This window comes from Peromyscus eremicus, chromosome 6, assembly GCF_949786415.1.
Source record: "Peromyscus eremicus chromosome 6, PerEre_H2_v1, whole genome shotgun sequence".
NCBI lineage: Eukaryota > Metazoa > Chordata > Mammalia > Rodentia > Cricetidae > Peromyscus > Peromyscus eremicus.
Window position 1 is genome coordinate 128101623 of NC_081421.1, and position 14527 is coordinate 128116149.

The following is a 14527-nucleotide window of genomic DNA, read 5'->3' on the forward strand; positions in this document are numbered from 1 at the left end:
CATAAAAAATGAGGTTACTATAAAGATTATCATTAGCCAGAGACTGTTGTCAAGGAGCAGGTAATTGTTTATTTCAATTGACTGAGTTAAACAAAATTAATTTACTCTACACCTACTATGTGTGGTGCACCATGCACTGGGGAGGGTAAGAAGTTACAGCAGATACCATGTTTATAATCTATTGTTTTACTTGTCGTCATACAAGAGTGTTGTCTTTGTCTGAGTGTCCCTATTCTAGTTTCATTCTGTTGCTGTGATAAAACAATTTCAGCCAAACATAACTTAGGAAAGGAAAAGATTTGTTTGGTTTATACATCCAGGTCATAGTTCATCCATGAAGAAAGTCAGGACAGAACCTCAGGCAGGAGACTGAAGCCGAAGCTGTGGGGACACTGTGGCTCACACACAGGCTCGTGTATTGTTGATTTCTTATATATCTCAGGACCACCTGCCCAGGGGATGGTGTTGCTCACAGTGGGCTGGGCCTTCCTGCATCAGTTAATGACCAAGACGCTGTCTGAAAGATGCACCCTAGGGCAAATCTGATCTGGGCAGTCCCTCACTGAGACTCCCTTCTCAAGTGACTCTAGACTGTGTAGAGCTGACAGCTGGAGCTGACTCCAACTTTTCCCAAGATGAACAACTCAGGAAGAATTTTAAGCCACATGGGTAGGAAACTGGACTCAGTAAAATGGAGAAGGAATAAAATCCATTCCAGATCTGTGTTGCTGGAGTGGTGCTTGCCAGGCTCCACTCTTCTGGGGTCTCTGAAGAACCATGTGAGTTTACTTCCAACCTCCCCCCGACATGCCATATGTAGCTAGTTGACATAGCAACAGCTAAAGCACTAAGTCAATGAGACTGAGGCAAGATGCAAATGGTAAAAACAGACATACAGAGAACAGTTATTTATTAATATTTTCCATGCACACTCACTGTCAAAGCCACCAGGGAAGATAAGAAAACAAAGCATAAAGTTTATATTGAGGGACAGCCAGAGATGCGAATGCTTCCAGAGAAAGCCCTGAGGATCACAGACACAAGCCTGGCCTGGGTTCCTGAGAACAAGGCAGTCACACAGAAGACCTATGGACAGTCCTGAAGGCCATGGTTGTGCAAATGCTTCTTTCTCAAACTTCTAGGCCATTCTGCTACAAAGACTCTGTTCCAAAAAGCAGATGTCTCTCGGAGCTGTGAGAGGGCATCATGGATCCTTCTTAAATGTTTAAATATTGATACACTTCGAGAGCTGTCATTAGCTAAGCACTGTCCTTGGTTTTCTGGCTTGACTGTCACAACACCAGAGGCCATTTCTATGTCCTCTGCAGTCAGCCAAGAAAACAGGTGCAGAGGTGGAATGTTCCTGGCTTGCCCAGAGGTTGGGGAAAAAGTCTCCACTCCCTACTCATATAATCAAACAGAATCATAGGCCAGAGTGAGTCTTCAATGTTTCTGCTGTGAGTGTTTGCTATATATTTAGGGTATGACAGCCTTACAGGCAAGCAAGAAAATAGGGCTTTCCTTTTCCCTGGGGATTACCTCCCTAACCCTGAGCTCTCAACAGTGCTTGAGCTCTGTGGCAAAGCTTCATGGAGATGCAGACATTAAAGCATCTGTTCCCTCTTATAAATGCTTGATATCACCAAGCAATTGATCAAAAGTAAGTAAGACCCTTGCTTTCAAGAAACACAGGCTCTCTCCTAAAAGAGATATGTGGACAGGTCACAGCGCGTGCGTGCGGGGGAGGCGGGGGTGTGGGGACGGGGAGAGCAGACTGATTCCAGTCAGCATAGGATGTGACTGGAGCATGCGCAGAGGGGGAAACACGGAATCCACATGCCTCCCTGTGACACAAACTGAACCCCAACCAGCCTTGTCCGTAAAGCTGCAAAGTTGTAGCAGGTGAACTCCTTAGATTTCTGGAACATACTAATAACGTTAGCAAGTGTCACTGGAGAGGGGTGTTAGTTCCAAATACAGAAACTCGGCCCAGACAAAAGCTGCCTGTTATGAACGCGCAGAGTTTTCCAGTGTGTCTCCTGTAGAACGTGGTGGGGCACAGGGGTCAGGCTGGAGAAGTGGCCTCAGAAGATTCCAGGTGACTTTAAATTTCCCTCACAACATTTAGACCGCAGATTCCCTACACACCATTTAGACTGTATTAGGACTGTGTTAACCAAACGATTCTGAAATTATTACAAAATCATTAGGAAAAACTAAAAGTCTGTCCTGAGCATGAGGAAGGGAACAATAAATCAGAACCACAGCTCAGGCTGTCACCGCCCTTCCTGGATTTTGAAAAGCCACAAGTAACACAGAAGGTGAAGTGTAACACAAATTGCTAAACGCTCTTATTAATAAAAGAAACATGGAGCCACATATTGGGGTGAAAGCTGAAAGATCAGAGAAACAGAACAAGCCAGCCACATTCTTACCTCTATGAAATCCTCAGCCTCAAGAGGAAGAGTTCCTGTTTCCTCACGCCTATATACCTTACTGTGTCCAGACATCACTTCCCGGGATTAAAGTCAGGTGTGCTTCCCAGTACTGGGATTAAAGGTGTGTGCCACCACTGCCTGGCTCTGTTTCTGGTGTGGCCTTGAACTCACAGAGATCCAGACAGATCTCTTGCCTCCTGAGTGATAGGATTAAGGGTGTGTGCCACCACTGTCTGGCATCTGTGTCTAATCTAGTGGCTGGCTCTGTCCTTTGATCCTCAGATAAGTCTATTAGGGTACACAATATATCATCACAGTAAAGGATACTTTAAGAAAGAAAATACTATCAAAATCAAACCTTATGAAGCTCTTGAACAGGACATGGTTTGGATTGGAAAGTCCTACCATGAGATGCCAAGGATAAAACGTAATAAACAAGACAATGTCATCATCAAGACTCCATGTTCAGAAACACTATATAATAACCTAAATAGTTTCACATCCAGAAAGCCATAAGTATATAAAGAATCTCAAAAATCCCTTAAATTTGAAAATTCCTTTGCCAGTTTGAAATTTCTACCAACTCTTCCCATGAAAGCAATGAAGACACAGCTCGGTGGCAGGATGATCGGCGACCTTAAGAACACAGCTGGGCTTCTATTTTTATCTCTGTAAAGCCATCTTCTGTTTGTTTTTGTTTTTCAGCAAGATGATGACTTAAAGGCCCAAACTCCAGCCTACGTACTGAAGTACTAAAGGCAATTCATATTGTATTTTGTATGTGTACATTTTACACAATAAAGACTGCTTTTCAGGCACATATGTACACACTGCAAAATATGTACAGCGTAGTTAGAAGATGTTTGCAATCCAGTCTGAGATGCATAAGCCTGCATAGCCAGACCACACCAATTTCAGAGCCACTTTAGGATGATGCACAGCAATCCACACTGACGGACACTTCACATCAGAGATAGCATGTCCATGTAAACTACTTCTGGTTTGGGGGAAGCAGAGTAAACAAAAACTCCAACCTAAATAGACAATGTTGTGGAGAAATCCAAACTCTTGAGATTTTATTTCCATGACTAGAATGGATAGAATAAGCAGAAACTGTCTATGTTTGTTTGATTGCTTTTTTAAAATTCTCTTTATCCCAAATCAGAGGTAGTGGACTAAGAGAGTTTCCTATGGCTCTGAGTAGATAAAAGTATATATGTACAAATGGACATATTTCTGAAATTGGGCAATAATGCAGATGAGTTTGTGTTTAAAACCACAGTGTAACTGAAGCTTAGGAGACGGTGTTGTAGCAGGAACTTTGGCAGAATGGGATTCAAGGACAGTGGTCTGACACACAATAATGCATAAACTGCCAGGAGCAAGCTTGAGGCAATTCTGAACTCAGGAAGAGGAGAATAGAGAGGAATGGGATGATTTCCCCCAACTTTCTCCATGTTGTTTCAGAGCAGCATACAGAACGTACTTTGTGAAGCTGAATGTCTCCCACAGGCTGCTGCTCTGAGCACTTGGCCCTTGACTTTGAGGCTGTGTGGAAAGCTGTGCTGGTCACTTTCAGAGCTAGGTCACTGAAGGTCTTTGAAGTTACACCTCCCCGGGTTCTGGCTGCTTTCCCTGTTTTCTGATGTGCTGTCATGTGGATGCCTTTCATCACAATCTCTAGTCCACAGGAGCTGAGTCAGGCCCTCAGCCCTGCACCATAAGCCGAGCCCCTCCCCATTCATGAGCTAAGCTCAGCCCTCCCAACCCCCATGAGCATAGTCCAGTCCCTCCTCTACCATGAGCTGAACTCTGCTTCCTTAAGTTGCCCTCAGATTCTGTCACAGAGACACAAAAGTAACTAATACAGAGGATTTCTATAGGAAAAATTGTCTACTGACCATATGGACACTTGGAAAACAAAAATCTAAGGCATCTTATAGGCAATCTATGGCAGTTTTTTCTATGACCTGAGGCCCCTAATATAAGAAAAATACACCAGCACTAACTTGTCATCCCAATTCCTTCTACACCAGAGGAGGCTGTTGGGAATCACGGACCATATGTCTCTTTCTTGCATTATCTTGTTAGATGCCAGAGGAGCCCTCTGTGGTAAATTAGGAATCGTAAATTAGGCCATATTCTGACAAATTAAGAGTTGTTTGCAAAGTGGTACATGGTGTGTGGACTTCTGCATGCCCAAGCACAGGAAGTAGTATAATGATGGTGTTTTGGGTGAAATCATCCTGGAAAGTTAGCCATCTTTTGCTCAACCACCCTGCCACTGTCTTACAGTGGTACAATTCCCAAACATCAGTATCTAGAAGGACCCAGAGGTTCTACAGTGCAGAATGTGCATTGTTGACCCTGGAGGTCACTGTGCCACAGCTGTGAGGTGAAGTGTGAGAAGGCCTTGTTTAGCCAGGCATGTGGCAAACAGTTGTAATCAAAACCTCCAGATATCCCCGCACCCACTGGTGGTGTGAGGTGTGGATATTGGTTAAGACAGGAGAAAGGTATCTTTTGAGCAAACAGCACTCTGTGTGGTGAGACAGGGTCATGCTGCCAGGATGACCTACCCAATGGAGTATAATTTTTCTGTGTCTGATGCATGCTCTACTTTGGGTACCCATCAATCATTCTCCTTTGCATGAGACCCAATTAGGTATAAATCATTCAATTCCCACTAACTTGTAACTTCCTCAGGAATAGATAGGTTGAGACCAGTTTTGTCTTGCACAAGCAGAATTCATGTGACTTAACTAATCCTACCTAAGGTTACCACAGGAATCTTAAACATCTACTCAAAGCTAGTTCAGTAAGCTAAGAAAATTGCCTAGATGAATAATTGGTATTAAACCAAAATTAAATATTTTACATCTACATCTTCTCTTTCCTTAAAATAAAAACTAGAGCAATACAAGGGAAAACCACTGAGACTGAAAATAAAACAAAGCAGACAAAGTGATTGATTGTGTCTGATCATTCAAATCAGATATGGCATTGGGATGAGCTAGAACCTAGATCAGGTCTTCTGTCCACACCAGGAGAGACCCCCCAAGTCCACATACCACACAAGCTGGGCACTTCTCCCCTGCCTGGAAGAGTGGCCAGCCTAGAGTGACTCTCTGAAAAGCCCATGTGCTGGAATCTATAGCAAACAGGGAATCCAGAGCAGAATGGGCCACACCTGTAGTGTGGGGAGATGACTAGCTGGGCTAATGGGCACCATTTAAAACAAAACCCAAAGAACCCAAGAAAACGAACTCAAAGAGTTGCCGTTTTTTGTACGATAAAGCAGAGAACAGTTTTGTTAAAACACTGATTTAACCCATGTAGGTTAGCAATGAAGTGCAATGTGCTTGTTCTGTGGAAGGGTATGAGCTGAGCAGAAAGTCTGATGGGGACAGGAGGTGGCATTTGGTATTTAATGTGGAGGAGGGGATAAAGGTGCAGGCTTAATGCTGCAACCTGTGCACATTGCAAGGGGTGATAAGACAGCCCACGCATTCAGAAAAAAGGCTTGAGTGACAGGCATTTGATGTGTGTCTGAGCCAGTTGTAAACAGAAAACAGAGGCCTATGGTCCTAATTCTGGATCACAGCTTTGGCTTAGACCTAGTAAGAGCCTGTCCACTTACCATCAAGAAAAAAAGAAAGAGGTGGAAGAAAAGGAGGCGGGGAAAGTGGGAAAAGCTTTGGCTTCCCCTAGGAGGCACTGGGAATCCTGAGATTTTAAGTTAAAGTATCCTTTGGGCTCTTGCTTCCTGCAGTAAACTTGCCAACCTCAGTCATAAAATCATCATTTTTAACAGATAACCTCTCACATGGCTTCTCACATAAATCAGAGCCCTCTTTCCAGCCCAGCTCAGCCTCTGATCACTTGGCCTCTCTCTTTAGTAAGCTGCTGTATCCTTCACTAGACCAGAGGCACCCTGGGTGACCCAACAGAATCCAGGTCAATGCCAGCCCTGGGTGACCCACTGTCTTTTGCAATGAAACTCTTATGAAATGCAGGTTTCCTTCTGTGTGATTGACTAGATGACCTTCTAGAAGAGGAGCGGCTACATAAGACAAAGCCTGTGTCCTCCCAAATGCATCTAGTACACCTCTCTTCTCATTATTAATAAAATTAGGTGTGTTCTATGCAGACATTTTAAGGTCAATGAGCAATGGCAATAAGCTTGATTTTTTATTTGTGTGTGTGTGTGTGTGTGTGTGTGTGTGTGTGTGGTGTGAGTGTGTACTCCCATTCCATAGAGCAAGTGTGGAGATCAGAAGACAATTTACAGGAGTCTGTTCCCTCCTTCTGCCATGTGTGTGCCAAAGAATGAACTTGGTAATCAGCCTTGGCAGCAAGAGCTTTTACCCTCTGAGCTCACTAGGGCCAGAATAAGGCACTTGTTCTTGAAGGAGAGAATTGAGTCTACATATCTTTGTCTACACATTGCTTTCATGTGCCTCAATCATAGCATGAGAGAGAGAGACAGAGAGACAGAGAGACAGAGAGACAGAGAGACAGAGGCAGAGACAGAGACAGAGAGAAATTCTGGGCTTATTCTAAGGTGTGAATGGTGACATCAGCGTGTACAGTTAGGAATGATGCCTCAAAGTCCTTGGCTAACTGCCCTCCATTTTTGCCTTTCTGATTGAAGCTATTCTTCGGACAAGGAGGATGCCTCTGTCTTATCCTAGAGAGAATCCTGCTATGATTTCATTCACAAGTAAAGTAAAAAATATATTGCTATATGCCATAAAGGGTGTGTAAAAGTATGTTGTTTTAACTCTAAACTAATTGATTTAAAAATTATATGATTGGTAATATTTTGTTATGTTTAAGAAAAATGTGATGTAAGCTGAATAAGAGATGGGGTATTAGGAAGAAAGATGGCATCACAGACAGATACCAAAATAGGAATGTACATGGGAGTCCATAGAGCTAACTAATCACAGGGCTGTGTCTATAGCGGTTTTCATTATATCCCAGTCACTTAATATTTTCTTTGGTGCCTGTTCAATAAAAAAAATACTGAATTAATGAAGGGAATCACATTTATTTATGATCTAGGACATAGGCATGTCTCCTGCTTCAGAAGAGAGCACATTTTGTAAGACCAAAGTATACATTGAAACTGCAATTTGAGCATTTTTGAGGCATCTATTATGTGCCCAGATTTTGTTTTAAACAATAGAAACATAAATGAAATATGAATGATGCTAGAAATAAATATATGGACAAATATTTTTAATGATGATGACAGTGGGCCTGAGGAGGACTGTATATGATGCTGCATATACATAGGTTGGCCAAAAGTCAAGCAAGAAAGCTTTGATATGCGAGATGACAGACAGGCCTTCTGAGGGTCATTCACACTGTAGGTGGGTCCTTCCTTAACATGTAATGATAACAAAATAACTTGCCTTTACTTTGTGTGATTAGCTTTTAAATTCTTTTCTTGTTTACAAAACCACCTTCTGTGTTTGTTCATTACTGTCCCTTCACTGGTAGTTTCATTGCACTCAAAATTCTAAAAAAAAAAACAACAAACAAACAAACAAAAAACCTCTAGTAGCTGTTAACAATTAAATATTGATATTTTAAGATTCTCTTCTAGGTCTTCATCAAGAGAAAATAGAGTTTTCTGTGATTTTACATTAGATATTTTAGTTATCAGACAGTGAAAAACTCTGTTAGCAGCAGACCCGGGTTCCTCCTCTTTTTATTAAAAGCACCTGCTTGATGGACATGCTCACCCCAGTAGCTGCTTTCTTGTCATGTCCTCTGCTTACAGCTCCAACACTCATCCTCAAGAACCAACATTGGCTGCACCTAGCTCCCTCTCTGGGGGCCAGTGTCTTCCTCATCCACTATAGTTTCTTAGAAGTATAAGAGCATAATTATTGTTCTTGTTACATGGTGACCTAGACCTTTATCAAGGTTTCATTCAAACTATACTGCTGGTGATTCAAACTCAGAGCCATGGAAACTGCTCCTGGGTTTGAGTTGTAGAATTAGGGATGAAATGTATGTTTTTATTACAGGATTCAATTTCAACAGAAACATAGGACCTGAAATGCAGGTTTCATTAGCAGAAGGTACTTAGAAGCAAGCTGGCAGGCATATTGTTCTGGCTATTAAATTGTGATGATCAAGAATTAGTACCAAGCCAGTCCAAGCAGTTGTGATGCTCAGTTTCAAGAAGAGCATGATCCACACAGCCAGCAGCAACATCTTTCCTGGGAGCTGCATAGACCTGCTTGGCAGACAACAGCTATGCCCTAAGCCTGGTGACTCTTCAGGGCTCGTGTGTTTTCTAATGTGTCCATGCAGCCTAGACATCTCTAATGTGTACATTCAGTGGTGCTGCGCTCTTGTCATTGCAGGCACTATTCCCTGCCTGGAGCTACATTTTCAGTCCCACCTCCTTCAGGCCTTGAACTTCATGGCCCAGCAAGACTAATCTATATTGAGGCTCCAGCATTTTGCCGATAGTCTCTTTCTTCATACTGTTAAGATGTTACTCACTGCATCCAAAGAGCAATTCCCTTGGATAAAACTTTTTAAAAGCAACTCTCCCTTGCCTAGGTAGCTTCATATGATACATTTTTTATTGGTAGAATTTGCATATGTAAGCTTAATGTTGTACGGTATTGTAATATTTACAGTTGTTGGTCTTTACACACACATACACACACATGCGCATAAAACAAAGTCTTTGGAAAGGAGAATCTATTTTTTGTTTGTTTGTTTATTTTTCCAGCATTTAATGGTAGCATTTGACCTATTGATGAAAGCTTCACAAAATGTATGCATAAGCCGGACGGTGGTGGCGCATGCCTTTAATCCCAGCACTCGGGAGGCAGAGCCAGGCGGATCTCTGTGAGTTCGAGGCCAGCCTGGGCTACCAAGTGAGTTCCAGGAAAGGCTCAAAGCTACACAGAGAAACCCTGTCTCGAAAAACCAAAAAAAAAAATGTATGCATAAGTGAACATTGCCCATGAATGCAAATTCTTATAGTACATGTAAGAGGAGTAAGAATGTCAGTAGCCTCTGTTGGGTCCAGGAGCTCTCTGGTCCAGTGTGATGTCTTTCATCTCTGGTTTACACCAGGATGGTGTGTTCCATCTGCAGTTCACACCACAGCTCTGCCAGGTGGATTAAATCATTGCTCTTTTGCCCTTGAGAAAGGAGATCTCAAGAGGTTAATCCAAATAGGCACTGTGAGCCTAACCCTTCCTGCCCCCAACATCATCCCCATAACACCCACTACCATTTGGTTACTGTCAAGAATATCAGAAGATGAGAATTATATTTGACTGACTCTCTTCCATTCCTTTCCAGCTCCAAGCACAGCCCAGTATGGAATCACAGGGAGTGCCTGCGACCTTTTCTCCTGCTGGAGCCTTGTGTTGACAATGTCCTCCATCATCAGTATATTCTACCTGAAGAATGCCATCCTACAATGAATTTAAAGACCCATGAAAGGCTTCTAAGGAGTCTCTGAGAGTGCTGATGGCTGGATCCAATCTGGTGCAGTTGGGTAGAAGCAGCGTGGGATACAATCGGCTGTCTGTACGAGGGTGACGCCGTCTGTGGAATCGCTGGTTGTGTAAATACTTTCATTCTCCTCTCCTTTTGATTAGACACACGACCTTGTGAAGCACTGCACATTGTCCTTTTTTAAGATGTGAAAGCTCTGAACTTACTTTTAGAGGATATTAATTGTGATTTCATGTTTGTAATCTACAACTTTTCAAAAGCATTCAGTCGTGGTCTGCTAGGCTTCCGGCTGTAGTTTACATGACAAATATTGCAGTGAACACATGATTCTTTAAGGCTGCAATACAAGGGTTCAGTGCCCTGTTTCAATAAGAGTCAACCCACATTTACAAAGATGCATTTTTTCTTTTTTGATAAAAAAATCAAATAATATTGCCTTCAGATCATTTCTTCAAAATATAACACATATCTAGATGTCCCTGCTCGCATGACATCCAGGTTTTGGAAATGAGCCTTGTAATATAACTCGCTGTGCTTCTCCTTCTAAGTTCAGCATGGGTGTGCCTTCACAAAATAATCTTCTCTTTGTCTCTGACAAATACATAATGTTTTCCTAAACCTTGCAATTTGGAAGCAAAAGTAAATTACACTGATAAACTAAGCCTGAGAACTTTGCCCACAGCATCTCAGTCTCCTTGATGAGGCTGAGGTTAAATCTTAGTGCACTGTGGGAAAGCATGAGCTGTCCGAGGACAGCACCGCCTGTTCAGAGACCCCAGCAATGCAGCGGTCTCCTGCACCATTGCAAGCTGATGTCCTAAGACAGCTTCTCCACATGGACCTACAGTCCTATCACCATTAGATGTGAGGTGGTGAGTGCTCAGATGAATCTGGTTTTGACATCAGTAAGTTAGTGTGACAGAAACCCTGGTTTTCCATCTGATTTTCTGTCATTTGGTTGATAGGAATGCATATTATGTTCTTTAAAATTCCAAAATACATTTTAACAAATATTGTGCATTGGTGCACAACAGGTCTGTCCCAAAGTAACTAATTCTTCACCAAAATCTTGGTAGTTATTTCCATTTAAACTGATGCCAAAACTGAAGACTCACCATGCTTCCCTGCATCTTACAAGACACATGTGAGATGTGATCAAATGGACACACCAGAAGGAGGGCATCATGGGATGTGTTAACCACTAAATGATTGTGAATATTACATTTTTTCTATTTAAAGAACAAAACTACATTTTTGAAGGAAAATGCTGTTAGTCTAACTATTATACTACAGGAATAGGCTCATGGTCTTGCTTTTGACCAAAGAAAGACTAGAGCCTTGAAAGCCATTTTTCAGGTCTGATGAAGTTGCCACTTTCAGCACGCCGAAGTTTCTACAGTGACCTTCTGCACACACTAACTAAAGACCTACTCTCAAAACCACATGCAAGAACTTTCACAGTGATTATTTTAGATAGTTCATGGTTTGCCCTAGAAGGATGGCTTTAAAATTGTGATTTTTTTTCTAAATAAAATTTAGACCCAAAAGACACCATAAATCTATTTTAATTAGGAAAATGAATCGTAAGTGAGGGGACATATATACACAGTCTTCCCATGAAATGGCAATAATGTGGCATAATGCTATTAAATTTAGTAGCTGTAATAAATTTATGTCATTTTGACTGATATATTAAAAGTGAGTTTTGAAAAATATGGCATTTAAATTTCTAGGTGATTTGCTACTAAAAATGTTCTTTGTGGAATTAGTGAGCAAACAACGGAATTTTTTCTTTGTATTGCAGCTTTAAAGTAACGCACTCCACAATAACCTACTTATTAGAGATAGCGGTGCTACCATGGAGTGTTGGCCACCTGAACCATTGTTTGGGGAGAGAAGAAGATGGAGAATGCGTATTATACAGTGACCGTTTCCCTAGAGTTAAAAATGCCTCCTCTGTGTAAGGTGTGTAGGGTATATGTGAGGTAAACTGAGGTATAAAATACAGATGAACCAAATAATTAGTTCTAAGTGTCGTCATGATTCCGAATTCGTGGAGTCCAGTGTTTTTCCATAGAGTGTGACAAAGGACAGTCATAGCTCAGTAGCTACACGTATTTGCCTTTATGTTAGAAGAGACTTTCTTGAGTGACATTTTAATAGAGGAGGCATCCGCTATGTTTTTCTGTATTACAGCAGCATAGTCCTTAGGCTCCTGGACAGAGTGAAATCATGAGTATTTATGAGTTCAGTATTGTTCAAATAAGGCTACAGTATTTGCTTTTTTGTGTGGATGTATTGCATATAATGTTCAAGTAGGTGATTTTACATTTACAGGCATCTGAAATGTCTGATTACTCCATTTTATCAGTCCTGACTGTACAAGATTGTTGCAATTTCAGAATAGCAGTTTTATGAAGTTAATTTAGCTTCTGATCTATACGATTTTTTAGCTGTTCATTTCAGCGTTATGTTTTCCACAATACCCATTTGTGGGATTCCTTCTGTTGCCCCTAAATTTTCAAAGAAAGAAGGAAAGAAAATTGTAATTGAGAAAGAATAAGGAGGAGAAGAAAAAAGAATAATGGGAGATAAGGAAAAAAAGATTTAAGGAAGGGAAGAGACAGAAGGGGGAGTGAGGGAGAGCTGGAACTTCTGCTGATGAATCTGTTGGTCTGCATTCTTGGTTTAACTGCAAATGGCCTAATTTTTTCCCAATGACCTTATTCCAAATCCTGTTATGCCCTAAGGTCCTGCTGGGTAGAAATTCATTTAATGATCAACACTGCCCAGGCCAGAGTACCGAGTGCTTTGTGCAGACACTGATATTTGAGAGAGAGTATTTCAAACATAAAGTCACTTTGAGGTTCATAACTTGGCTGAAAAAATTATCTTTTCATAACATTTATGCTATGTCTAGAAAGTAGACTGGAGAGCTAAGAATTACTCAGATAATTCAGGACAAAACTGCACATATATAGAGAAGTATCCCGATCTGTGAAGTCTGAACACTCTGAGCAACTGAACTATCAAAATCAATCAATGATATTTATCAAATTACTGAATAATTGTTAATTTACCCATTATGCTTAGCTTTGTAACACAGCTGAAAGTTACCTATTTAATCTTTTCAATAAAAATGGTTTTTGTTTTTGAAATCCAGAAATGATTTAAAAAAGAGGTCAGGTTTCTAACTATTTATTGAAGTGTGTGGGTGTACAGTATTTCAATAGATATGAATATGGATAAATGGTATTGCCTTAAGATCCTCTGAAATGTACTTACTTTAAAGACTGGAAGACGCCCTTCCTGTCTTTAGTAAAACATCCATATTTCATAATCTGATGTAAAATATGTTGTACTGTTTCCAATAGGTGAATATAAAGTCAGTTTATCAATTAAAATATGTATTTGATTCATTTTAAACTTTTAGTTTAAGAGAAATGAATACATGGCAGCTTAGGCCTGTTCCCCTATTGTCTCACATCTCTCCTGCACTGCATATCAGCACGGTATGAGAGCTTGGATGCTACGGCTCTCAAGGGCTCCACACTGGGTCTGTTATGATTCCCTAAAGGTCTGACAATATGCACGACATTTGTCCAAAAAGAACTTTTTGGAGATATATCATTCTTTAGAGTTTTTATTTGAAGTGACACAGGTCTCGGGGTAAAGCCTGGGGATAAAATCCAACAGTCATGCAGACTGACAGTCCAAATGCCTGTAGAGGCTCACCTGGTTTCTTAAGAAATACGGGTATAAAGCAGTGGAGAGTATACACACCCTTCAGAGAATGTAAATAAAATTTCTTTTACACATCTTGCTTTCTAAACAAAACCTGGTCTGTGAATACTACAATATGTAAATGAGGCCATTCCACAAGAGTGACTTAAGCCCTCTTACCTAAGTCTGCCTATCTGTGGTCACAACAAACTGAACTGGAATGTTGGGGCTGGAGAGATAGCTGAGCAGTTAAAAACACTTGCTGCTCTTACAGAGGACCCAAGTTTGACTCCCAGGACCCAAATGGATGTCTTACAACCATCTCTAACTCCAGCTAAAAAGGATCTGGTACCCTCCTTGGGTACTGAATTCACGTGCAGATACCTATTCATATACACACACATAGACACACACACACACACACACACACACACACACACAAATAAAACACTTATTAAAGATAAACTGGAACTGTGCAAAGGGTCAAACAAAACATCAAATCATGGAAAGGACCCTTCTTGGTTTAATAGGCTACTGAGAAATACGGGTATCACTGCAGTTCTGGAGAAACATCACCAAACTTTCCTCCCACGAAAAGTGATACTCACTAACATCTCTGATTTTCCTCTGCTTCGTTTTGTTTGCCCTTTGGACATTTGTCCTGAATTCAATTATAAAATAGAAAAAGAAGCTGCAAACACCAAGCCTAGGACCACACCATGAAGAATACAACAGCTCACAACACCTACACACCAATACTACCTGCACACAGTAGGAAATAAAAACTTCAGCTATCAAGAGTAAGTGAGGATAGCAAAAGGACACAGTTCAAAGAATAGTTCATCTAAGATATCCAAGTACCAGAC

At 41.1% G+C, this 14527-nt stretch overlaps 1 protein-coding gene across 1 annotated transcript in view; it reads left to right on the forward strand.

Annotated features, from left to right (window-relative positions):
• Positions 1-10866, forward strand: part of Negr1 (neuronal growth regulator 1) — a 742197-nt gene extending 731331 nt beyond the window's left edge. Inside the window, exon 7 of the mRNA XM_059266497.1 lies at positions 9780-10866. Within this exon, the coding sequence (XP_059122480.1) occupies positions 9780-9904 (125 nt within the window). The 3' untranslated portion in view covers positions 9905-10866. The remainder of the gene's footprint in view (positions 1-9779) is intronic.
• The last annotated feature ends 3661 nt before the right edge of the window (positions 10867-14527 follow it).